Raw genomic sequence first — 27,954 nt, forward strand, 5'->3', positions numbered from 1 at the left:
TTAATTTGGTAAAGTTTTAATAACCTTTTCCTAATATCATCATCAGAATCTTCTGATATTGCTCTAAATCTCAAATGAATTTCCATCTCTCCATTCCAAGTAACTGCTGCCAAATTATCTAATTCTCTTTTCAGTTTTTTATCTATAACTTCATATTTTCCAGAACTTCCACTTAGCCATCCATTTGTTCCATAACTTGTTGTATCGCTCTAGACAATTACAAAGCTTCTTCTTCACTTCTTTAATCTCCTCTGTCGTCTTTACATCTTTTTGATACTTTATTTTTTTTCAAAAGATGACAATTTAGTAGCCAGTTATGTTAGTCAATTTAGTGTCAACTTATTGCCCAATTCTCAATTTTCTGAAGTAAATCTAGCGTAATTCCCCTCTCTGTATATTGCTCTAATGATCTTCTCCTCCCTCAGTTAGTTTTACTGCTTTCGCCAATGGTTTCCAATCATAAAATTGTAATCCAAAAAAGAAAGTGTCTCGCTTACAAGGGATAGAATAAAAGGCAAGCTTTTCCTTTCCCCCCGTTTTGTCATTGTATGCCCTTAATACTTTCATCTCAAATGGCACTCCATACACTCTATAGTTACACTCAGCATCACAGTTTGGCTGATCTTTTGTTCTGAAAAATCCACCAATTGCAATCTTAAACACTCAAAAAGCCATTTGGAACTATTTCCCACAGAAAAGAAAACACTGGGAGCCACAAAATCCTTCCCATGCCTGACTATTTCCTGAGAGGCCATAAAACTAGCATATGTAGTTGAATTTAATATTCTGTTTCCTTCTGAAACTTCTTCTATTTCTATTTCTATTTCTGTTTCTGTTTCTGTTTCTATTTCTTCTATTTCTATTTCTATTTCTATTTCTATTTCTATTTATTTCTATTATTTATTAAATTTATAGGCCGCCCAATCCCGAAGGACTCTTTTCTTGGATTTATCCATGGTTGGCCTACTGGGGGTTGAAAAGCTCAATAAATTGCATGCCAGTAGGTGTCGCATATTGGTGGTTGTGACACATATTTTGAGCAACAGGGAGCTGCAACAGAGGGATGAAAGAGCCACATGTGGCTGCAGAGCCGTGAGTTGCTGACCCCTGGCCTATACTCTTTAATAGTAAACAAAAAAACATTTCCATGAAAGTCTGGTTCATTTATCTATTTTAATTCCAATTTATTCAAAAGCACTTTCACCATTCTTTAACCGTTTAAACAAAGATCTCTTCTCTTTGTAATCATTTTAAATTTTCTTACATCCACTCCTTGTTAAGCTGTTTGCCAAAAGCTTTTGAAAAAATCTTTAAACCTTTTTAGTCCAGAAAGAATATTGACTCATAAGCTGCCTCTCAGAAAATCTCTCTAGCTGTAAATTAAATGCATCCAATAGTTTCAGAAAGTCTTTGTGTGAATCTTGTATCCACACCAACGTTATGAGTTTGATTGAATTCCCTCAACTCCAAGCTGTTCAAGGCACAGAACCCTCAATACTTGCAGTCTAGTCCAGTCATAAGGAGCAGCTGCTGGGAGTGCAAATGAGCAAACTCACAATCTCACAATTTCTCCCTTATCGAGAAAGGTAGCACCAGCCAGAATGTGCCATCCATTGCAATGCTGTCCCTGCAACGTCACACAACTAGTCCACTACAGTTCCTCACTTGGAAACACCAATAATCCTTCCTCCTGTAGAAACAACTGTTCTGACCCAGCCTTAGCAGAAACAAGAAACAGACTCCTCGTCATGAAAAACCCCTCTTTATTTTCCTCATGTGAATTAATGGCATTCACCCACCAAAAAGTCCAGGCATTAGTCCTTCAAGGAGTTAACTGCAGTACAGACCTTATCAGTTCCTTGTGATGATTGCAAGGCTATGAGCTCCCAGATGAAAAGCTGCAAAGCAAGTTCTGGCAAGCAGTCTTTGTGGCATGAAACACAATGAGCCAAAATCCTCAGAACTATGAACTGTTGTCTCCTACAACAACCACTCCCCTTTCCTTCTATTTATTCTCCAGCCAGGGAAGAGCCATTCAATGTTCATGTGTGCCTTGCTTCCCAAGTGGACTCCTTGTCCTCCATTGTTCACCTCTCCTAACAGCTCTGTGCATATGCGCATCTGGAACAGGCCCCAGCTGTTCTTCCTCCCCACTTATCTCAGCCTCCAAAGGCAGAGCAAAGCATCCATCAGAGCCTTCCCCAGACTCCAGAGCTGGCCCAAGTTCCTCCCCAACCTCCTCATCATCTGACTCTGCTGCCAGCTCTGCTGGCAGTTGGCGGGCCACAACAGCAACATTTTATGGAAAAAGTAACTAGGTAACATGGCTAACGTGACAACCTCTATGTTTTTTGTCCTAGCAAGCATCATCTCAGTCAGCTGGTCTCTGACTCAGATTCTGAAATGGACAGCACAGAGCAACTAGCCCTGGGTAGCACGGACACACTTTCTAGTGGACATAATGCTGATCTAGAGGCTGCCAAACGCCTTGCAAAAAGGCTGTACAACTTGGATGGTTTCAAAAAGGCAGACGTAGCTCGTCATCTGGGGAAGAAGTAAGTATGCGTAGGTATTTTGAAAAAGTTTCCTCATCCAGATTTTATTCAGATTTTATTTTATTCACTCGATAAAGAAATATGGCTGCCTGGTGTTCTCCTACATACCGTATTTTTCAGAGTATAAGACACACCTTTTCCCCCCAAAAAGAGGGTGAAAATCTGGGTGTGTCTTATACACTGAATGCAGCATTTTTCACCTCCTGAAACCCCACCCCCTTTGCAAAAATGGATGTGCAGAGGGTTTGGGAGGCCTGCAAAATGCTCCTGCAGATTGGGGAGGGCAAAAATGAGCAAAAAGTGGGCTGTTTTTTCCTTGGTTTTGCCCCCTCCCCCCAGCCCCCAGGAGCACTCTACAAGCCTCCCAAAGCCTATGCATGCCCTGTTTTTTTTTTGCAAAAAAACGAGCCCATTTTTGCCCCCCCCCCCTAGCCTCCAGGAGCCCTTCGCAGGCCTCTCAAACTCTGCATGCCCTGTTTCTCACAAAAAACAAGGCGTGCAGAGGGTTTGGGAGGCCTGCAGAGTGCAAAATCTTTTTTTTAATTTACCTCTTCAAAATCTTGGTGTGTCTTATATTCCGGTGCATCTTATAATCCAAAAAATATGGTAGGTCTCTTAAGAGAAAATGATTATGGCTCCAGTAGGTATGCCACAACTTTCATAATAGAAACAATGGCGGAAGCTCTTGTTTCGTTTCACAAACATTCTTGGTAATGTTGTTGCTATGGCCTGTATAGCTTATGGACACAGGGTGGCTTATCCTCTTTTCTTTTCTAGCTTGGTAGGAATAGGGATGTGGTGGCTCAGTGGCTAAGATGCCTAGCTCGTTGATCAGAAAGGTCGGCCCTTTGGCAGTTCAAATCCCTAGCACCATGTAACAGAGTGACCTCCCGTTACTTGTCCCAGTTTCTGCCAACCTAGCAGTTCGAAAAGCAGGTAAAAATTGCAAGTAGAAAGATAGGAACCACCTTTGGTGGGAAGGTAACAGTGCTCTGCTCCATATGTCTTCGGTGTTCAGTCATGCTGGCCACATGACCACGGAGACGTCTTCGGACAGAGCTGGCTCTTCAGCTTTGAAACAGAGATGAGAACCATCCCCTAGAGTCGGGAACAACTAGCACATATGTGCGAGGAGAACTTTTACCTTAGCAATATTCCCACAAGTGCAAATATACTATGGTTGCTACAGTCTAGTTAGATTAGAACACAGGACGGGGAAGTGTAATTGAAAAATAACAAATCTGGGCGCTTTTCTTTTCCTTTACTGTTTGTCATGATCTATTCTTCAGTTGTTAATCCATCTCATGTAGCAATTCTATAAACAAGATATTTCTTTCATTTCCAGTAACGATTTCAGTAAGACAGTAGCAGGGGAGTATCTCAAATTCTTTGAATTCACTGGAATGACTCTGGACCAAGCTCTTAGGTAAGTATCCAAGGAGGGACCTCTGAAGTTTTCAGAAAGATTGAGTTTAACAAAGTTTCAGGGATAAATTAAAGTAGCTGCAGTAGTTTTCAAGTTTAACTTTTATTTACATTGATTTAATAAGACTTTATCAGATTTCATGTATTTCTTTTAGCCATAGCAGCTCACCAGATTTTGCTTAATCTATTTGTGCTGCCTACAGTATGGGCAGTCCTCAACTTACATGGCAATTGAAACTTGAATTGCCATCACTAAATGATGCAGTTTTGCAACTATATTGATTAGCATGAGATGCGGTGGCTCAGTGGCTAAGACACTGATCTTGTCGATCAGAAGGTCAGCAGTTTGACGATTCGAATCCCTAGCACCGTGTAACAGAGTGAGCTCCCATTACTTGTCCCAGCTTTTGCCAACCTAGCAGTTTGAAAGCACATAAAAAGTGCAAGTAGAAAAATAGGGACCACTTTGGTGGGAAGGTAACAGCGCTCCATGCCCCTTTGGTGTTTAGTCATGTCGGCCACATGACTACGGAGACGTCTTCGGACATGCTGGCCCTTCGGCTTTGAAACAGAGATGAGTACTGTCCCCTAGAGTCAGGAACGACTAGCACATAAGTGTGAAGGGAACCTTTACCTTTACCTTATATTGATTAGCAATGGCAGATATTGTTAGGCAAGGGAACTTTCTGCTAGGTTGCTACAACCAAAGTTGTTGGAGAAATTGGCAGGAAGTTGCACATCCCAGGCCCACAGGCAGGTGACTGCTGTTTGGTGTGGGAGAGAGCAAGGGGGTGTGTGGGGATGTAAGGGAGGGTACAGAAAGGGTGTGAGGGGGTACCAAGAAGTGCTGCATGGGCTGGGGAGGGTCTGCAGGGGTACAAGTGGCTGGCGCAGTAGAAGCACAAAGCACAAGCATCCTCCCCACTGACTTTTTGGGGAAGCCAACAGAGAAGGTTGCAAATTGCAAGATTGTGATCACATGATTGTGGGAGATTTGATAATTGGCTGAACACCTAGTTTATGATCAAGTGATCACGAGAATTCTGGGATGGCTAGACCTCTAAGGACCAGTGGGAGTAGGATGTAAGTGGTGCACTTGACCTTGCTCTTCTAGACCGCTCAGCAGCTTTTGATACTATAAATAATGGTCTTTTTCTGGCCAGCTTCAGTGGTTGAGAGTAGGCAGCTCCATATTGTGCTGGCCCTTCTCCTTCCTTCTAAGTCTGCTTCCAGCCAGGGTTCATAGGACAGGAGAAGCCCAGCCACTACATTCTATGTGGAGTGCTGTAGGACGTGGTGCTCTCTCTCCTCTCCTGTTTAACATTTAAATGGAGAAAGGGCTTCCAAATATGTTCCCCGCTTCAATATAAAAGATGTCCATTTATGTAAATCATTTTTCCACATTTTTGTTTAAAAAGGATCTTACAGATCAATTCCAAAAACAAGGTGCAGAGTAGTTCTTTATTTTATTTACTTTTATTTTCATTCAATTTCTATACCTGCCTAAATCAGCTAAGTGGCTTTTTAGCTCTTTGGAGCCAATCAGTGGTGGGATTCAGCCACGTTGGGCAAACTGGTTGTTAAATTACTGGCTGGTTCCGCCTCTTCCTGCAAGGCCCCTTCCAGGAGTCTCCCCACAGCCTGTTTTTTCTCACAGGAGAATGCAGGGAGGCCTACTAGGGCCCAAACAGAGCCAGCGGATGCATTGCGGTACCCCCGTGGCCTTTTTTTTCTTGCATCAGAATGCAGGGAGACCTACTAGGCCCAAAATGGGGCACAGGGGTGTGGGACATGGGATACCCCCCCCCCCCATGGCCCATTTTTACTCCCAGGAGGCTGCAGGGAGGCCTACTAGGCCCAAAATGGGGTATGGGGGACAGCAATCCCCCCTCCCAACCTGTTTTTGTTCCCAGGGGGGTGCAGGAAGCCACGTGCTGCCTATCACACCTCCTGGCCATGCCCACCATGGCCATGCCCACCCAGCCAGTCATTAGGGCAGAGAACCAGTTGTTAAATTATTTGAATCCCACTACTGGACCCAATGCCCTTTACAAAAAAACCAGGTAGCATAAACTCCTGGGACTCTTTCTCTTTAGTGCCGAATCCCATGATTCAGGAGGGAGCAAGGCGCTTCAAGTAGAGTAGCAGCAACTTGTTGGCTACTTTTCCCATAAATTGGCAGAAGATTTATTTCCTGTTTGTTTGGTGGTGGTGTTTTTTTAATCCATAGCTCCTGGCTGGATCTGGCCAATTTTCACACTAAATCTTTCCTTGCCAGCTTCTCCTTACCACACTAAATTTGATTCTGTTTTTTTTTTAATAATTTTTTTTATTTTCAAAAAAATACATACAAATCCTCCTTCTTTACATACTGTAGAAAGTGTATCAGTTGGTTACAAAAGGCTTTTGTGCATGTCTTCCGCTGTCATCAAATATAATTTATATTAATTCTAATATCTTAACTCAGATATTTATTATATTAAATTTGATTCTGTTTTGAGAGTGTGATTCCCCTGAACTTTTACACAATTTCTTTCCATTGGGTTGGGAAAAAAAATAAAAGGAACAAAATAAAAATAATTTCTCAATATTACAAGAGTCTTATTACAACCAGCATGGTTGGGAAGCGTTCAGGAACAATTATTCGATTATTCCAAAATCAGATTTTACTATGAATATCCTGATTCTAGACCTCTGTGTCTCTGCTTCAGCTATCCCCTGCTACATTTCTGGCATGGTGAGATGGCACAGCTTGTTGGTGACCTGTGCGAGAGTGTTTTGGAATTGTAGCCTTTGGCAAGGAGCTGTTGCTATGGTGTTGATGGGACTACGATGGGAAAGCTTCACTGTTCCAGAGTAAAAGCAGGAAGTCCTAGAGCAGTGGCTATTACACTTGAGCAGGGATGTCAAACTCAAGGCCTGAGCTGGATCTGGCCCGCGGGGTGCTTAAATCTGGCCTGTGGAGCTGCCCTGGAAACAGTGAAGGATTGGCCTGCAATGCCTCTGCCAGCGAAAATGGAACTCTGGAGGGTCGTTTTTGCTGGCAGAGGATTGCAGGAGGCTGTCACAGCAGAAAACGGAGCTTGGGAGGCCATTTTCTCCGGAAGATTTCTTGAACCACCACAGGCACCCCAACACGAGTGAAATCGAGCTGGCCATGCCCATCCTGGCCATAGCCACCCTGAGGTCAAACACAACCCTGGTGCGGCACTCAGTGAAATTGAGTTTGACACCTCTGCACTTGTCTTCCTTTTCTCTTCAGGTCTTTTCTGAAGGAGCTGGCCCTGATGGGAGAAACTCAAGAACGGGAGCGGATCCTAGCTCACTTTTCACAACGATATTACGAGTGCAATCCCAAAACCATCCCTTCTGAAGGTGATATAAAATGAATTAAAAACATAAAGGAGTAGATAAGGCCTTTCAACTTATTACTTCTCGTTGTGTAAATGTCTTCTACTTAAGCAGACACTGTCCTGCGGCTTTCACTAGAGCAGAGGTCTCCAACCTTGGCGACTTTAAGACTTGTGGACTTCAACTCCCAGAGTTCCTCAGCTATCAAAGCTGGCTGAGGAATTCTGGGAGTTGAAGTACAAAGTCACCAAGGTTAGAGACCCCTGCACTGGAGCACTGTCACTCAGTCCCAGCACCTTGGCTGAGATGGAATAAAGCATTGCCAGGAATGCACAAGCATAGTAAGATGATTTGCCTGGTAGAACAGAGACCTGGATGACCCCAATGCTAGCAGCTTTTTATAACATGCTAAAATCTAGGTTTTTTCCCCTTTGATGACTGGGCCAGGAAGTTAAGTGGATCTATTTTAGCAGAGTTATTGGAATAAATGCACAAGCTGCCTCAACCATGTGTTGTAATTCCTACTGGTGGTTTTCCTGACAATTAATTAGAACAATTAATCAGTGGAACGACTTGCCTCTAGAAGTTGTAAATGCTCCAACACTGGAAGTTTTTAAGAAGAGATTGGATAACCATTTGTCTGAAGTGGTGTAGTGTTTCCTGCCTAAGCAGGGGGTTGGACTAGAAGACCTCCAAGATCCCTTCCAGCTTCTATTCTATTCTATACTATTCCATTCCATTCTGGTTGCTGTTTGTTTATAACTGGACGCTAGCCATCCAGAGTCAATTAGGCAGTTATACAAAATAAATAAATAAGTAGAAGACTGGAAGCTCATCAACAAAACACTGGCAGATAGAGGGTCTTGCCTTTGTCTACAGTTAGCACCATGTATCAAGGCTGTAAGGGGATGCTCAGTGGCTAAGATGCTGAGCTAAGATGTCGATCAGAAAAGTCAGCAGTTCGACGGTTCAAATCCCTAGTGCTGTGTAATGGAGTGAGCTCCTGTTACTTGTCCCCGCTTCTGCCAACCTACCAGTTCGAAAGCATGTAAAATGCAAGTAGAAAATAAGAACCACCTTTGGTGGGAAGGTAACAGTGTTCCGTGCGCCTTTGGTGTTTAGTCATGTAGGCCACATGACCACGGAGACATCTTCGGACAGCGTTGGCTCTTCAGCTTTGAAACAGATGAGCACCGTCCCCTAGAGTCGGCAATGACTAGCATATATGTGCGAGGGGAAGCTTTACCTTTACCTTTATCAAGGCGGTTCCTTCTGATTTCAGGAAGATACATGAGGAAGAGGCTGGATTCTAAAAATTATTTAAGCTTTGCTCTGTGCATATGAAGCTAAAAACATCTTGCTTCATTATATCCGCTTCCTTCGGAAAAGAACACTGGACGTTTATAATGCCTTTAAATGTCTGCAAAAGTGGTAACTTACAAGCAGAATATAAGTGATGGCAACAAGCACCACAACAAGGAATCTTATATTTGCTGGTCCCATCATTCTAGAACCCGAGTGTTTTAAAACTGAAACTAGCCATGCACATTTTGGTGAGAAAATTTAGAAAGGCAATCTCTAGCTCGGTTTTAATATTAATGAAAATTTCCCTTCAAAGAATCTTGAAATCATTTCTTAGGAATTGTTTTTGGGAAATATATACAGTAATGGCCAAAACTGTGGAAACCTGTTAGGAAAAATGTACAGTATTTTTGAGGTTTGATGGCTAATAACACCACTTTTCTGGGAGTAGTACCATAAATGTATATATCAGTGGAAAGATAATTTAATCAAGAATGTAATGCAATAGCTTTTATGAAGGATTTGCTATTAGAATAGCAGTTATAAAGAAGAAAAGTGAAACACATAGGAAAATGAGATATACAAAAATTATCACCATGTTAATACTTAGTTGAGTAACGTTTAGCATGAATTATGGCCTTGCAACATCTTCCCATTGAGTGAACCAAGTCTTTTAGTTCTGCAGCTGTTATAATGTGAAACCAAGATTGAACGATTGCTTCTGTTAACTGGATTTTAATGCTGGCTATATTTGGGTATCACTTTTCATAGAATATAGATAATTGAACAAACTTTGTTGCATTACATTCTTGATTAAATTATATTTCCATTGATATATAATTTTATGGTCCTACTCGGAAAAAAAGTGGTGGTATTAGCCATCAAGCCTCAAAAATACACTTTTCCCAAAAGGTTTCCACAATTTTGGCCACTACTGCATACATATCTTCTCTTCCAAATATTCATTGTAACAGTGAATTATCTTGCAATAGATGCAACAAGGGTTTAGCAGTTTTACTTCCATTTTTTCTATATATGCATGAAGATGTGTTTTCTTTAAAATTAATAATAAAAAAGTAAATAAGATTTTTTTTTCTCCAGTGAGGGTCACACATTAGAAGTTAATTAACAATAAGTACAATAAGAAGTGGCCAAACTGATTATTTCTCTTTGGTGCTTGTGCCACAGATGGAGCCCATACTCTGGCGTGTGCCTTGATGCTTTTAAATACAGACCTACATGGATACGTAAGTGCCTTGTTCCTTTTAAGTCATCAAACCTGGTGCATTTGAGATGAGGGTAGTGAAAGAAAAAAAGAAAAATGGCTGCTGGATGGATCTCTTCTCTCCAGGACAGGGGTTGGTTCCGGCCGCCATTACTACCGGTTCAGTAGTAAAAAAAATTGCTCACTTTGCTCACATGCATGCCAGATGCGCTCTCCGTGCTCGTCCACATTTTCATTTAAAATGATCTGCACATGCGCACAAACGAATAAAAAATACATTTTTAAAATGATGATTGGTCTGTGCATGTGCAGAACAGAAAATCAAGATGGTGCTGCCGATCATAGAACTGGTACGGTCACGTGTCTGCCAGAATTACTACCTATTCGGCCAAAAGATAAATGACCATGGAGACACAGAATCACAGGGCTGGGTGGGTAAGGAGTCTCCAGAAGACCATTTTAAGCCCTGCAGGTTGCCAACTCTCTTTGGCTTCTCCTGCAGTCAGAATATTCACATGGAGGAGGACTCACTTTACAGGTAATCCTCGAGTTATGACACTTCACTTAGCGACCATTCGAAGTTGCAACATAACACCCCCCCCCCAAGTACTTACAACACAGTCCTGAGCAGGGGTGAAATTTATTATTTATTTATTTATTTATTTATTTATTTATTTATTAGACTTATATACTGCTTCATAGGGCTTTTAGCCCTCTCTAAGCGGTTTACAAATTTTTTAGCAAATTGAGTCAGCAACTTGCCCCCACAGTCCGGGTCCTCATTTCACCCACCTCGGAAGAATGGAAGGCTGAGTCGACCTTGAGCCGGTGAGATTTGAACCGCTGAACTGCAGATCACAGTCAGCTAAAGTGGCCTGCAGTACTGCACCCTAACCACTGCGCCACCTCGGCTCTTATTCATCAAGTTCTGCCAGATTCTGGAGAACCGGTAGTGGAAATTTTGAGTAGTTGCAATATCCTTCCCCCAGGAGTGGGGAGTGAATGAGGATTTTGCAGTATCCTTCCCCTGACACGCCCACCAAGCCAGGCTCACAGAACCAGTAGTAAAAAAAAATGAATTTCACCACTGGCCCTGAGGTTACAAATGTTGCAGTACCATGGCAGTCGTTCACCCTTACAAACGACCGAAGAGGTAATGAAACATTTGCCCTACCACTCTCCCCACTCCCAGCCAGCTATCCATGTGCAATGGGTCTGTGGAGAGACTCAGTTACCTAGTTGAGATTTAGCATGGAGATTTAGCTCTCCTTCCACTCTGCTGCGGTTTCTTTGCCTGTTCCAGGTGCTCCAAAAGTGGAGCAGTGAGAGGAGGAGGAGACAGGGTTGAGCGCACCATGCTTGGCTTCTTTGACTCACCGTGTCATGCCCCCATCGGAGTCTGAATCCAAGCAGGAAGATGAACAGTTGACAGAGAGCAGGAGAGTGGATCTATTGGCTGTGGAAGAAACTGGGGAAGAGCAAAGTGAGGCTCGACAGAGTAGGGGACAGGTAGAACAAGGGAGAAGGAGTTCAGATGAAGACCAACGTCCACCCCCTCCTCATCCTAGGGTGCACAGGGAAGAACGCAAAAGAAAGCAACATGGGTTGCAAGGGAGGAAAGGGCCCGGATTCCCTTCACAAGTCACACCTGGGGATGGAGTTTAAAGGAGAGGAAATTGGGAGAAGTGGGAACAAACACTGAGTTCAACTGCTTATCTGAGTTCCTGGCATCCTTTCTACTGATTTAATTTACTGCCATGCTACTTCACTTCTGGAACTCCTTATCTTGCGTGCCCTGCCAGATTAATTACCTTATCTTGCCTTGTTGGATTTATAATTGGAAATGTTCTGCTTACAACATTTGGACTTGAGTATTTTCAGCCAAAGGCTGTTGCAGGTTTGTGGAAGAGCTTTTCTCCAGGCCGGAGAATTGAATGGGACATTGTGGGCACAATTGGTGTTAATAAAGGGACTCATACCGGTTCTCTGGCTGTGTTGCCTTCGTGCCACGCCCCGGGTCATCATACATCGAGGCTGCCTGCCACTTTTGGAGTGCCTTGGTAAGTCTCCCCCAAAGGCTTCCAGTTTTGGTGCAGAAAAGCATTGCCTGCCGACTGGAGGCTTTGAGGCAGCAAAATTGCATTGTTACAAGCCTCCCGTCAGCATACAAACAGAGACTGGAAGCTTCTGGATGTCGTGATTTCATGGGACTTTGAGCACCCATTCTCTGCAAAAGCAGATCGTTGCCTGAAATCTCGTGAGATCAAGGCACCCAGAAGCTTCCAGCTCTGCACAAAAAGTGTTCTCACGCCAATAGGACACTTTGAGGCAGTGAAATCACACTGCCTCAAAGACTCCCATTAGCCTGTGATCACTTTTTGTGTAGAGACTGGAAGCTTCTGGGGGCTGTGATCTCGAGTGACTTGTCAGAGAAAGGAGCTACTAATCTATCATTAATTATCACTGATAATGTTCTGTACTACTACAATACTACCTGTATTTTGTGACCTAATTTTTCCAGAATACTTAATTGAAATAGTCTTGCAAAACTTATGATCTAGTCACTTTTCCTTCTTTCCTTGCTTCCTCCTTATAGAATATTGGGAAGCGAATGTCCTGCTCGGATTTCATTGGGAATCTGGAAGGTCTCAATCAAGGCAGTGATTTCCCCAGAGAACTACTCAAGGTAAATCCAACTAGAGGTCTTCCTGGAAAAACAGGGAAATATAAGGGAAATTGTTGCTTGTCAATTTTACTAAGCTAGTTCCCGAGATCTGGCAAGTCCAGGAGAGTTGTTGTTTTTTTTAATTCCAGTCCATCTTGGACTACAACTTTTTCAAGAGCAACCATACCTGTCACTATACTATTTATGGCAGCTCCCTGTTTCATTTTAGCAAAGAGCCTACTATGTGTGGGTATGGTGTGTGTGGTGTGTGCATGTGCATTGAGAAATTTTAGGTATTTACATATATGAGCCATGGTAGTGTAGTGGTTAGAGTACAGTACTGCAGGCTACTTCTGCTGCTGCCGGCTGCCTGCAATTTGGCCCAAATTGTTGGGGGCAATAGGCTGACTTTGTAAACAACTTAGAGAGGGCTGTAAAGCACTGTAAAGCAGTATATGTCTAAGTGCTGTTGCTATATTCTGTACATATGTATTTTGCTGGGGATAAGAGATTTGGGGTGCATCTGGGTGTGGGGCAGATACAATGTGATTCCATAGAATATTTGTACAGGTAGATTGTGTATATATTCAAATCTGATATATTTTGAAAGCTCAGAGATGGTATGCTACTGGTTCAGATCAGACCGCCCAAACTGGTAGCTGAAATCGCAGGTGGCTAGCTGACAAGCCCCTGGCTCTATGGCGTCCCATTTAGGCCATTTTTTCACCAAAAGTGCATGCACGGATCTGCACACGCTCACATTTGTGAACCGGTAGAGAAGGTAAGTGTATTCCATCCCTGGGAAAGCTGCTTTGGTATCTCATGTTTTGGAGGAAAAACTGCCTTCATCCAAAGAAGTAGGGTAAGGCAGATTCACCATTCTGTATCTTAATGACACCACTTTATTCCCCTTGAAGCTTGTAGGAGATAAAATGTTCTAAATTTCTGGCCGGTTATAAAAACTCAAAGGTATTTTTGTGTATTTATTGCTTTTTTGTTAAATGCTAAAGGTTTTTTTTTAAAAAAAATTACAAAGCAAAAAGATCTGTTTCCTTGTTAAAGTTTTGTTTGAAAATATATCCATGTCTCTGAAAAGGGCAATGGAATTTCAACAGAGCAAGTTTTGTGCAGGAGGTTACCTGAACAAGTTAATGAGTTTTTTCCAAAAATATTAGCATTATTTTATGGAGGGCTGTTTGGATCTTTCCCAAACATTTAACCAATGGTGGGATTCAGCCAGTTTGCACCACTTCAGGAGAACCAGTTGTTAACTTTCTGAGCAGTTTGGTGAACTGGTTGTTGGAAGAAATCATTAGGGCAGAGATCCTATTGTTAAATTATTTGAATCTCACTACTGCACTTAACCAAATACTTATCAGCACTTATATTTTTTAGAGACTATTCATATTTAAAATCCAGGAAGTTAGAACATTGTCCTGATTTGGGATTAAATCAGTATCTTATATTGATTAACTAAGGATTGTAACTCTGCTTTTAATTGGTCTTGCTGTTTTTTAATTTAAAAATTTATAAACTACCCATTTTCATTTTGAATCTGAAGAATTTACAAATATACATATGTACCGTATTTTCACGACTATAAGCCGCACTGAAAATCCTAAAATTTGATCCAAAACCGGCAGTGTGGCTTATAACCCGGTGCGCTTTATATGTGGAAAAAGATCTCCCAGCTGCTTTGCTCCTCGTGACTGCAATAGATGTCCAGAAGCGGCTTTTGGGGCTAATGGGGATTGGATTTCCAGCTCGATAGCCCCTGCCGCTTCTGGACGTCTATTGCAGTTGTGAGGAGCCAAGGAGAGTGTGGAGAAGAGCGCGAAGGTTCTTGGTGCTCCGGGAAGCAGGAGAGGCGCGCGGTTTGGTTTCTCCTCCCTGGATGTCGCAGTAGCAGCCCCAAACTCACTGATCTCAGTGTTTTTCGCATCGGGGTGTGCTGCAAGAGCATGCCCCGATGCGAAAAACACAGAGATCGGTACGCTTGGGGCTGCTGCTGCGACGTCCAGGGAGGAGAAACCAAACCGCGCGCCTCTCCCGCTTCCCGGAGCGCCAAGAACCTTCGCGCTCTTCTCCACACTCTCCTCGGCTCCTCACAACTGCAATAGACGTCCAGAAGCGGCAGGGGCTATCGAGCTGGAAATCCAATCCCCATTAGCCCCAAAAGCCGCTTCTGGACATCTATTGCAGTCGCGAGGAGCGGAGAAGAGCGCAAAGGTTCTTGGCGCTCCAGGAAGCCCCGAAAGCAGCTGGGAGAGGCGCGCGGTTTGGTTTCTCCTCCCTGGATGTCGCAGTAGCAGCCCCAAACTCACCAATCTCAGTGTTTTTCGCATCGGGGTGTGCTGCAAGAGCATGCCCCGATGCGAAAAACACAGAGATCGGTGCGCTTGGGGCTGCTGCTGCGACGTCCAGGGAGGATAAACCAAGCCGTGCGCCTCTCCCAGCTGCTTTCGCGGCTTCCTGGAGCGCCAAGAACCTTCGCGCTCTTCTCCGCTCCTCGCGACTGCAACAGATGTCCAGAAGCGTCGGGAAACGTGCGGCTTATAACCCGGTGCGCTTTATATGTGGAAAAAGTTTGAAAAATTAACGTTAATTGATACTGCGGCTTATAATCCGGTGCGGCTTTTGGTCGTGAAAATATGGTAATAAAATCCAAGTGGGTTAGGTTGTATCAAGTTGGATTCCAATCTTACTGACTGCTGGGGCAAGGATATGCCTTCTTGACCCATTTTTAATATTGTAATAACCTGCAGATTTTTGAAGTACATTGCAGTAATATCTTTGATTCTATGCATATTTATCTACTTTGAATCTCCATTTATTTCCCTTATCTTACCAAAAAGGATTTTCACTTGCTTACATCATGCATCCTAAATATATTAGTTTCTGCTTGTTATTCATCAAGGAGAAGCTAACTTTTGATTTGGTCTAATCATGATCATATCATGGTTTAGTTTTAAAATCTGTAGTTTGAAAAGTATCTTTGATGCAGTATGGAGAAACCATTATTTTAATATTCATCATTGACTTTAGTTGTCATAGAAATAGCCTTATCCTTTATAAACATCTCATTAATAAGATTTATAATTGCCTTCCTCCCTAATAATTAATATTTTTTATTTCTGCCAAGTTCTGTCCATCTTTATTTTAGATCACCAAAAGTAATGATCTTCCATAACTTCACTATGTAGATAGACCTTGGTCTCCTTAATATTTTATATTAAAGCAAACATTTCATTTCCTGTGCTTATTTTCATAATAAACTCTTTTAAGTTTTCTTTCAGGTAATAAACTGGTGTTACCTGCATAATTTGCTACCATTTTGTGCTCCAGTTGTGATTCCAGCTATCATTTGTTTTAAACATTTGTTTTCTAAATTAAACAGATATGATGAACAACATGCATCATTGTAAAGATTTCTCAGGATAATAATCCAATATTCTGGAAAATACCTTAATCTTAATACATTCCACATTCTGTTTTTGCTGTAGTCAGTGAAAAAAATGGTAATCTTATATTTCATGATTTATGTTACTTGTTTGATCTTGTATTCATCTTGACTTTCTTATAACCTGCTTGTTCATTTGTTTCCTGATGCATGGCTCAACTTTTTGTGAGATCATTAAGCAAAACTATGCTTGTGTGAAGAATTAGTCCAAACACTTAGTAATTTTCACATTTCCTTTCTTGGCATGGCATATATACAGATCTTTTCTAATCACTGTTTTTGTGAACATGCAGCAGTTAATATTTTCTTCTGAAGTTTTAAATAATTGTGCATAATTAAACTTTCCTCTGTGACAGTTTCTCTATAGCCTGCCATCTCTCTCTTTCTGGTGGAGTTATTGAATAGTATCTTTTTTTTGGGGGGGGGGAGGTTTCTTACATTCTGTAATCCTTTTTTTAAACAATTCAGTAGAGCCTTTCCATCTTTCTTTATCTCATTATTTAGTATCTTAGTTGTTAATTTTACTTGAGTAATTATAAAATCAAGTATATCATTTTTCCTTTCCTTGCTATGTTCTTCTATTAGATCATAGCTTTCCTTGTTTTTTTCTTGCTTTATCCTGAAAGTCTGCATTATTATGTATTCTTTCTATTACCCAAGGAAATAATACGTTGTCCTTTCTGTGCCTACCAAACAAGCTTTCCTAATACCTGGCACTGAAAACTACTTAGATCTATTCATCTTTCAAATTGTGTTTTTTTTTTATATATATATATATATATATTCTATTATTCCTCAGGTTCACCTTAACACACTAAGTTCCAGTATCCCTTATTTCTCCAACTTTTGGATTTCAATCACAAGGCATTACATTCAAGTTGAAAATGCCATTTAGTATAAATCCTTCCATTCCCCACTATCCCGTCAGAATTGAAGAAGCTTCTTGCATGAGAAGTGAAATGTCTTCAACCCCCTCCCCAAAAAAGTCTAGTTGCCTCTTGGAAGAAAAAAAATGCACCTTTGGGAAATCCATAGAAATACAACAAGGATGCGTGGTTAAAGAAGGTAGAAAAGAATAAAAAAAGAAGCTGAAATGAAAAAACTGGTAATAATAGCAAAAATGACAAAGATCAAGAATTGGTCAGCACCAAGTGAAGATGAACTGCATGTTTTTTCCTTGAAACATCTGACTGGTCTACACCCACTTGTTGCCAAACAATTTAACATATACTGCAAAGAGGTGAAACTGAAGAGTGGCTAACAAAACGTACCTGGTAATGAAAGATCCAGCAAAAGGGACAGCACAGGCCAATTACCTTGCTTACCAACTACTCTCAAATTGCTAACTAGTGTGGTAGCTGATGCGATCCAACAGCATTTCATTGAAAACAAGGTGTTTCCACCTGAGCAGAAAGGAAACTGCCCCAACAGCACAGGAAGAAAAGATCAACTACTAACTGACAAGATGATTTTGGAAAACTAAGAGAAGGAAGATCAACCTGAATGTCACATGGATTGGTTACAAACAGGCATTTGACTCTCTGCCATGTGACTGGATAATCAAGTGCCTAGAAATATCAGAGGTCAATGGAAACTTCAGTAGGCATGTGCAAAGATCGATGGCACAATGGAAGACATGGTTGGCAGGTCAATGGTGAGAGACTGGGAGAGGTTAATAACAAGAGAGCACAATTTCAAGGAGATTCACATTCACCACAATTATTTATCATTGCATTGATTTACTAAATAATTTGAGCCATACTTATCTTTTTTTTTAAATGCCAGACTATCCCACCTCCTTTACATGGACAATTTGCAGCTATTTGGAAAAACACCTGAAATGGAATTGCTGCTCAACACTATTCATATATACAACCAAAATATTACAATGGAGTTTGGACTGGACAAATGTATCACACCATCAAACAGAAAAAAATAGTGAAAACTGAAGGAATGAAGATTTCCTATGGAAACAATATCAAGAGTCTGGAAGAAGATAATAACTACAGATACCTGGGTATCCTTCTGGCTGACAACATCAAGTACAATGAAGTCAAGAAAAAGGTTAGAGGTGAATACATCAAGAGAATGAAGATGTTCTTAAAGTCCAAACTCAATGGAGGAAATACCATTAAGGCAATCAACACCTGGGCAATTTCAGTCATTAGGTATACAACTGGAATAGTGGACTGAACTTAAGCAAAATAAAAGCCATGGACAGGAAAACCAGAAAAATAATGACAATGAATCATGCCCTTCATCCTTGCAGTGACATTGATGGACTCTACATACCCAGGAAAATAGGTAGGTATGGAATATTGCAAGGATATCAGATGGTTGGAGATAGGGGTGGGTTTCAAAATTTAAAATTAAGAAAAAAAGTTTTTGTCCTCCCTGGCCTCCAGGAACACTCTGCAGGCAGTAGAAGGGTTGGGGAAAGGCAGAAATACCTCCATTTTTGCAAAAAATGGGCAGAAAACAGCCCGTTTTTTGTAAAAAAATGAGGCATTTTTGCCTTCCCCCAGCCCTGCTGAAGTCAGCAGAATGTTTCTGGAGGCTGGGGGAAGGCAAAAATGCCTGTTTTTGCAAAAAAATGGCCCATCTCTGGGACCTCTCTGGGACTAGCATGTGCACACCATTTAAAAAAAAGGAGGGGGTAATAACATTTTTCAATGAAGATTGTTCTGCACATGTGTAGAACAGAAAATAAAGATGGTGGTGCCGAGGATAGAACTGGTAGGGTCATGTGTCTGGCCGAGTTACTACCTTTTCGGCCCAACTAGTCTGAAGCGGTAGGAGCCCACCTCTGGTTGGAGAAGAAAAAGAATGCAGTGGAAAAATATCTGAAAGACAGTGAAGAAGATGCCCTGAAGCTAGTATTCCAGGAAAGTTACTGATTACTGGAGAGACCAAACTGGCTTACAAGACAGATGATACAAAAGGCAAAAAAGTCTGGCTAATAGATGTGTCAATACCTGGAGACAGAAGAATAGAAGAAACTGGAGAAGATAATAAAACACAAAGACCTGCAAATAGAAATAGAGTGACTGTGGCAAACGCCAAGTAGTGCCAAAATTAGTAGATGCCTGGGGAACAATCCCAAAACAACTGGAGCACCATTTGAACACCATCGTCATTGACATATTCACCATCAGTCAGTTGCAAAAGGCAGCTTTACTCAGAACAGCTTGCATCCAGTGAGTGAGAATATCTGTTAATACCATGAAACATCCACATCTGCCTATCCCAGGTCCTTGGAAAGGGATCGATAGGTAGACAAAAGTGCCAAATCCAGTCTGAGCATCTGACTGACTATGCCACAAAACCATAATTATAATAATGTGGTCATTAAGCATATTTGGCTTCTGCTATTGATTTGCTTGTTGGTAAGCAGCTGGGAAAGTTACAGTCACATGATCCCAGGAAGGATAAATACATGCCAGTTGTCAAGCACCTGAATTTTTATCACATGACTATTGGGATGATGCAACATTCGTAAGTGTGGAAACTGGTCATGTCCCTTTTTCTTAGTGGTGTTGTAACTTTGAAAGGCTTCTAAACAAATGGTTCTACATCAAGGACTTTAGTAGTGTTTGAGCAGTTAAGAGGTTACCAGTGTTTGGAAACAAATAATTCCTAAATTAGTCTGATCAATTCCACATTATCAGAATGACTTTACTCTCATTGGCTTCATGCATTTGATTAATCCATGATTTGTTTTAACTGGAGTTGAGTGATTATCATAGTGATCTGCTAACAAATAATATAAGTCACCGTAAATTGGATTCAAGTCTCAAATTAAAATCCAAAACCAAGCAAAATATCTCACTGTTCAATGATGTGAGGAGTAAAAAATCAACTCCAAAGTTATTGGAATACAAAACAATGTTATTGCGTTAGCAAAGGCTGGTGAATTTCCAAGCAAACAAGCAAGAGAAACCACACTGGTTACAGATCTCAGCATATTTCATATATTCCTATCACCGGCCGCTTGCCCATCCTTCCCAGGCCCAACTGATAGGCCCAGGTTAGTCACATGTTAACAGTCTGCTTATAATCTTAAAATTAGTTAAGGCCTTGTTGCTAAGCACTCTACCCCTTCATTTCTATGTAGGATGCGTAGTAGTGTGGCTATACTAAGTAATTTGAACAAAGAATAAACCTTATATAAATTGTATAATGTGTCATTCATAAGTGATATGTTAGTCTACATTATGGAAAATTACAACTTATTATATTGTATCTCACAATGAGCAGGCAGATATATTAAATTCACATGGGAAGATGTTAAGGAAAATAGTCGAGCCTTCCTGGACTGTGCAGTACACATTAAGGAAGACAGAAGCCTTAACATTGAAGTTTACAGAAAACCCACTCATACAGATCAATATTTAAATTTTGATTCCCACCTCCCACTGGAGCACAAATGGGATTCATCAGAAGGCCTGCCTACCAGCAAAGATGGAAAGAAAAAGAACATAAAGATAACAAGGAAGCCCTCAGAATGTGTGGCTATCCCAAGTGAGCCTTCATCAAATCTCAAGAAAATACCCTGCCTACAGGAGCTCCTCTGTGACAGACAGTGATGGGAACAATAAACAAAGCAACCTTGACACTCCGTATGTTGCAGTCATATCGGAAAAGCTCGGGAGGATCTTCGGCCAACATAACATACTTCACACCCAAGCAGACACTGAGCAACGTGGTAAATGCAGTACAGTGCAGCAAGCCATGTGCTGATCTGTACTTTGGGGGAACAAAACAACCATTTCATAAACGCATGGCACAACATAGGAGAACAAACACATCAGGACTAAATTCTGCAGTCCATCTGCATTTGAAAGACACAGGTCACTTTTTTTGGAGACAGCAAAGTCCATATTTTGGACAGAGGATTTGCTGGTTTGAAAGAGGGGTTAAAGGTCATTTATGTCAAAATTGAACATTCTTCTCTCAACAGTGATGGGGGGATATGACATCATCTCCAATCTACAACAGTTCTTTCAACAGTTCCAAGAAGGCTCCACACCCATTTGCACCACTCAGATGACCCTGATGATACAGAAAAACCTCCAGATGACCTTAACCACCTTCTAAAAGAATGCAAATGACCAGCTGTCTGGAAGGAGTACAAATCCCTCCATTCCCCACCACCATCCAGTCAGCGCTGAAGAAGCTTATTGGATGAGAAGAGAAACATCTTCAAAGAAAAAACAAGAAAGCCCAGTTGCTTCTTTTTTTTTAAAAAAAAGGCACCTTTGGGACATCCAGTGACAAAATAAATGGCCTCCCAGAAGGGCAGGATTACCTACATCCCCATTCAGAATTAAAGTAAACTTCCATTGTATTCCAAATCATTATCATCTGGTCCTTTATCCAAGATCCAATAAACCTAATTTCAGCCATTTTGTGAAAGGCAAAAAAAAAAGTGATTTCCCCACCCACGAGCATACTTCCCACTTTCCTAAAAGCAAAAAGAGGTTGCCATAGATACAAGTTAATTAACGACCGCTTTTCTCCCCCCCCCCATTCCAGACTCCGTATTTTTAAAACGGGAGGGGCGGGGGCGGTTAATACTACATTCATGGAAGGCACAGCCCATTGCCTCATCCTGTCGTTTGTGAAGGTTGTTTTTTTTTCTCCCACCCTGCTTCATGCTTTGTTTTTTATACATAAACGCCAAGATACATTTTAACCATTTATTTTTAAAAAAAACCAACGAGGAGCTGTCAGAGCGTGGGAACCAAATACGAGCCTGCCGCACTTAAGGTTGGGAACAATTATCTGGCAATTCAAGTATTCCGAAACTAACATTTGAAAGGTGCAAGTCGAAGTCGGGGACATTTCCTTTGCCAGGTAGTTTGTCGCCCCCCCCCCCACCACACACACACACACACACCAGTCCTTCGCCATCCGGGTCTCTCTGTGTGTAGCACATGCATCTCAGCCCCCCCCCTCCCCAATCCTTTGCCGTCCAGGTCTCTCTGTGTACTACATTAATCTCAGCCCCCTCCCCCCAGATCCTTCGCCGTCCGGATCTCTGTGTGTAGCCCATGAATCCCCCCCCCCCCAAAAAATCCCTCGCCGCCCTGGTCTGCGTGTGTAGCACCTGCATCTCATCCCCCCGCCCCCCCTAAATCCTTCACGGTCCGAGTCTCTCTCCGTGTGTAGCACATGCATCATCTCCCGCCACTCCCGCCGCCCTTCTTCTTTCCTCAGCCCTCCCCACAGCCACCGCTCCGGCGCTCTTCCCCCCCCGCCCCGCCCTTTCTGCGTTCCACAGCTAAACGCCAGAGCGCGCTTCTCGCGTAGAAACGGCTTCCCAGCCGCCCCCCACCCCTTTGAGAGCCGCTGTTGCGGAGGAGGAGGAGGAAAAGCGGAGAGAGAGGCTGGTGCGTTGTCAGCCCTCCAGAAGCTCGCGCGGGGGTCCGCGGGCGCGCGTGTTTTTTTCTTCCTTTTTTCTTCCTTCCCACAACGCAAAACGGGAGAGCTGCGCCTGAGGGTTAGGGTTAGCCCACACGAGCTCGACGCCTATTCCGGAGGGCGGTTGCGGGGAGGCGCGTTTTTCGCAACAGGCAGCCAGGCAGCCGGCCGGTTGGTTGGTCGGTCAGCGCCGCCTCGGCCAAAGCCATGATCGGTGTGAACAGCATCAACAGCAGCGGCAGCGCCGGGCGTCTCCGGCCGCGCTCCATGTGCTCGGTGCGCTATGGGCGCAACTGCCGCGGCGTGGAGACCTTCTGCTACGGCTGGCCGCAGCGCTCGCGGACCCTCAAGCCCGTCCTCTACACGGACCTGGTGGTCAACCGCTTGCAGAGCCGCAGGAAGAAAAAACCGGTAAGGAAGACGTCAGGGCGAGGCTCTGACGTTATGCCTTCTCCTGCTGCGGAGAAAAAGGTGGGCTTGAAGGGGGGACGAGAGTCGCGTGGTACGTAGGCCGCTCCGGCCTCGGTTTCCCCCCCCCCCCCATTATCCTGAGGTGAATGTTCTTCACCCCGCTTGGCAATTAGAAGGCTTTGCTCTCCAAGCAACGCCCTGACGAGGTGGGCTCGGCTGCGCTTTGGGCGGGCGTGAGGGGTGTCCCCCCCCCCGCACACAAAAAGGAGATGCTCCCTAATGGACAAGCCCGCAAGGTTCAAGAAGACGCGAAAGAAACCTGGTTGTGTATTTAAAAGCGGGCTCTTTGGTGCATGGGATGCACACGGCCCCAATCTGCGCATGAATGAACCGCGGGCCTATGCGTGTGTAAGCACAGAATGACAGGGGTGGTTGTGTCAAGGCTCACTGCTCACTCCTCTATCGTGGTCGGTGGTCTAAGAGAGAGTGGGCAATTCTTCATGTAGGATAGGATAGGATAGGATAGGATATGTGGAATGGAATAGGATAGAATAGAGTAGAATGGAATGGAATAGAATAGAATGGAATATGTGGAATAGAATAGGATAGAATAGGATAGAATAGGATAGAATAGGATAGAATATGTGGAATAGAATAGAATATGTGGAATGGAATAGGATAGGATAGGATAGAATTCTTTATTGGCCAAGTGTATTTGAACACACAAGGAATTTGTCTTATGCTCTCAGTGTACATAAAAAGAAAAAAAATACATTCATTAAGAATCATAAGGTACAACCCTTAATGATTGTCATAGTGTTGTATGGGTCCAGCAGCTAGATAGAGCCCTGTACGGCTCACATCAAGCTTCATGCCAAGGATTATTGTTATTTATTTGTCATTTGTTTGTTTGTTTTGTCAAGCGTGTATAAGATAATAGATATAAGTACATACAAGACTGTGAATACATGAAATGGATACAAATAAAAGAGAACATTAGGACAGGAACAGTAGGCACATTGGTGCGCTTATGCACACCCCCTTACAGATCTTTTAGGAAAGGGGCGAGGTTGACAGTAGACGGTCTACGGTTAAAATTATGGGGGTTTGGGGAAGAAACCACTGAGTCAGGTAACACATTCTTGAGTTCCATTTATTCAGTACACATAAATAGATGGCAGCACCTATAAGCTTATCAAATACCATATTTTTCAAAGTATAAGATGCATCAGAGTATAAGATGCACCAAGGTTTTGAAGAGGCAAATTAAAAAAAAGTAGGTAGGTAGATAGAGAGGGGGGGGAGAGAAATACAGTAGGTAGGTAGATAGTGGGGGGGGGAGAGAGAGAGAAATACTGTAGGTAGGGAGAGAGAGTGAGTGAGTAGGTAGGTAGGTAGATGTTTCCAGGTGTATTTATCCATGTGCTGGAGAAGGAAATCTCTGACAATCTGCAGCACCTAAGACTTTGTTTCTGCTGGCACAGCACTTGATCAATATAATTCTCATCAATCACTCTAACTAAAGAGCTTTCCAAAAGGGAAAAAAAAAGTTTTTGCACTCTGTAAACCTCCCCAAAACAGCCCGTTTTTCATGAAAATGGTCCTGTTTTTTTTTCCAAATAAAAGGCATGAATAGCCTTGGGGAGGCTTGCAGAGTGCTCCGGGTGAGGGGAGGCAAAAAACGAGCAAAAAACTGCCTGTTTTTCGCAAAAATGGGCCCATTTTTTGTCAAAAAAATTGCATGCATAGCCTTATGGAGGCTTATAGAGTGCTGCCGGGGGCTGTGGGGGCAAAAAACAGCCTGGTTTTTGTTCATTTCTGCCCTCCCCAGTCCCCAAGAGCTCTCTGAAAGCCTCCATAAGGGCTTGCATGGCCATTTTGGTGAAGGGGGTGGGGCTTCGGGAGCCAAAAAAATGCTGTATTCGATGTTTGGGGGACACCCAGATTTTCAGCCTCTTTTTTGAGGAAAAAACGTGCGTCTTATACTCCGAAAAATACGGTAAGTTAAGCAGGCCAGACTTCATTAATAGATAGATCCAGTGGTGGGATTCAGCCAGTTCGCACCAATTTGGAAGACCCGGTTGTTAAGTTTCTGAGCAGTTTGGTGGACTTGTTGTTGGAAGAAACCATTATGGCAGAGAACTAGTTGTTAAATTATTTGAATCCCACCACTGGATAGATCCCAAGGCTAGACTAGGAAGCCGGGGGTGGGGTGGGGTTGGGTGGGTCTAGAAAGCAGTGCCCATCATTTGAGGTATTCTCTCTTTTTTTAAACATGTTTTATTTGCAGTTTTCTTTTCTCACCATACATATTTTGTCGACAATGTATTAACCGGGTCAAGTCTTTTTGGAACAACGTTAACAATAATAATACGAATAGGTATGTGTAATTCTAATCTTCCAACTTCAACAATACTATTGCCTTTTACATAATCCTTTATCATTTCCCCACTAATTCGTTTAAACATAAATAACATTTCTGTAAGCCTTGTATTTGTTATACCCCTGCTAAATAAATACTAAATTACTAAAAAATAAAATAAAAATTACTAAATACTAAGGGATACGATGGCTCAGTTACTAGGACGCTCAGCTTGTCGATCGAAAGGTCAGCAGTTCATCGGTTCAAATCTCTATTGTTGCATAACAGGGTGAGCTCCCATTACTTGTCCCAGCTTCTGCCAACCTAGCAGTTTGAAAGCACGTAAAAAATGCAAGTAGAAAAATAGAAACCACCTTTGGTGGGAAAGTAACAGCGTTCCACATGTGCCTTCGGCATTTAGTCATGCTGTCCACATGACCATGGCAACATCTTCAGACAGCGCTGGCTCTTCGGCTTTGAAACCGAGATGAGCAGCACCCCCTAGATTCGGGAACAACTAGCACATCTTTGCGAGCAGAACCTTTACCTTTACTAAATACTATTATTTAATATTTTACAAGTTGCTCATTGTTCCACCATAACTTCAATGTTCGAAATGTGTAGGATTACTAATAATGCCAAGTATTAACAATTTAATCAATCCTATTTTGAGAATGTATCTCAAAATAAGTTAGACTACTAGATGGAAATTTAGGATTAGATAATCTAATGGTATTATTAACATTAATAGTATGTTAGATTTTATTGTGAATTTAAAATATTAAGGAGTGGAATTTGTGCAGATTTTGAGGTATTCTCTCTTGTTGGGCTTTTTAAAATTTGTATATATTAGTTTTTTTTTTAATTAAGCACTATAAGCTATGCAAAATCACTTTTTTGTGACAGTGAGAGGCCATACAAATTGGATTATACAGCTGATATTTTATTTAAAAAACATTTATATGATCACTTTCCTGGGACATGCAGTTGCATTACTCTGTATAATCTATTGTTGTAAATTTCTCTGATATAGACTATGACAAATCAGTCCCAAATCAAGATTAAAAACATATTTAAAGAAATCTACACATTTCCTGAAAAGGAAATTCTAGCATTCTAAATTGGTTAACCAAGACCTTTTTAAAGAAAAAAACCTGCAACGCACATGTATGCTACATAGTGTAATACATGTGTATCACATATATGCATACACAATATCCTCATCCTTTTGTTTTACACAATTGTTGTAATTTGAAGGAGTGATGGCTGATTTGAATAGATTTCAGTTGCAAACTTCTGGGCAGATGCAAAGAGAGACAAGTGTCACAACTTAACATATAAAGCTAATCTGTGTATATTTTGTATTGTGAGAGGGCACAATAACAAATGGAGGCATTTGCTAGGTTTTGTTTTGTTTCATGGTAACTAATTCCTGGAAACCATAATGCTTTCTTAAGAAAAAAGAATGTGAGCAGTGTATTCTGCACTCTTTCTCTGGCTGGGACTGCATAAACATTTGCATGTGGAAGTATTAAACATCTAATGCTGTTGTTCATCTCCATTCTTTTCCTAAGTTGATGTGGAATTGCAGGTTGATCCCAGTGGAACCAACTTCTGCATATTCCATTCAGGTCATCCAAAATGAGAGCATATAGTTGAATAGTTAGGCAGCAGTGGCAGGTGCTCCTTCAAGAGAGTTATCGCCCAAAACGGGGGAGGGAAAGTATCTCTCAAGACAATGGAGTCTTCAGGGGAGGGAGCAGGTGATTTATTTGTCAGGCAAGAATAATAAATGTTTGCCCAATTTCATTTGCCAGTTGCAGAAAAAACTAAGGAATTAAATCACTAATTAATTAAAACTAAGGAATTTTTAAAAAATCAAATGTACAGATACACATTAGGTGAAACTGGATTACTAGGATCTATCTCCAGTCCCTCATTGGAGATCCAGAATCCCAGGTAGTCTAAGCGGATCTTGTGGAATTCACACTTAGACAGCTTTGTGTAGAGTTGGGCTTCCTGGAGTTTCCTGAGTAGGCCTCTGACCAGCTTTATGTGTTCTTCAGAGGTCTCAGTGTATACTAATATATCACCAAGACCCCTTGTACACCAAGACTCCCTTGTACAGGTGCTTGTGCAGGTCCTCATTTATCAAAGGTCAAGCTGAGGTGGCATAGTGGTTAGAGTGCAGTACTGCAAACTAATTCAACTGACTTCTAACTGCAGTTTGGCAGTTCAAATCTCACCGGCGTAAGGTTGACTCATCCTTCCATCCTTCTGAGGTGGTTAAATGAGGAGCCAGATTGTTGGGGGCAATATGCTGACTCTGTAAACTGCTTAGAGAGGGCTGTAAAAGCACTATGAAGCGGTATATAAAGCTAAGTGCTATTGCTATTGCTATCCGTTGCATAAATATGGCAGAGGGTTCTTGCAACCTGAATGACATTACTTGGAATTGAGAGCAGCCTAGGGGGCAATTAAATGCTGTTTTCCACTCATCCTTAATCCTCACTTGGTAATATACCTCCCTCAAGTTCAGCTTTGTGAAGATTTTTCCCTTTGCCAAATAACCTAGCATGTCCTTCATAACATATATAGTTGATGTACAGTCTAAGGCATGGGTCCTCAAACTATGGCCCGCAGGCTGCATGCGGCCTGTTGAACCCTTTAATCTGGCCCGTGCAGGACCATGAGGCTGCCCCACCCCCACATCGCCCCCCCCTTTACCCAAGGCCAGGACTTACCTTCATGAGCACCTCAGACTAGAACTAAAAG

The 27,954-nt window shown here is 42.2% G+C and overlaps 1 protein-coding gene across 1 annotated transcript in view; it reads left to right on the plus strand.

The window, feature by feature from the left end:
* The window catches only part of LOC106542128 (PH and SEC7 domain-containing protein 1), a 72,896-nt gene that overhangs the window by 10,884 nt on the left and 34,058 nt on the right, over nucleotides 1–27,954 (plus strand). Inside the window, exons 5-9 of the mRNA XM_087702376.1 lie at nucleotides 2,361–2,555; nucleotides 3,901–3,981; nucleotides 7,243–7,355; nucleotides 9,822–9,880; nucleotides 12,455–12,544. Of these exons, the coding sequence (XP_087558502.1) occupies nucleotides 2,361–2,555; nucleotides 3,901–3,981; nucleotides 7,243–7,355; nucleotides 9,822–9,880; nucleotides 12,455–12,544 (538 nt within the window). The remainder of the gene's footprint in view (nucleotides 1–2,360; nucleotides 2,556–3,900; nucleotides 3,982–7,242; nucleotides 7,356–9,821; nucleotides 9,881–12,454; nucleotides 12,545–27,954) is intronic.

The sequence above is a fragment of the Thamnophis sirtalis genome, unplaced genomic scaffold (genome assembly GCF_051295495.1).
Source record: "Thamnophis sirtalis isolate CommonGarterSnake01/CBP01778 unplaced genomic scaffold, rThaSir2_p1.2 scaffold_15, whole genome shotgun sequence".
Taxonomy (NCBI): Eukaryota; Metazoa; Chordata; class Lepidosauria; order Squamata; family Natricidae; genus Thamnophis; species Thamnophis sirtalis.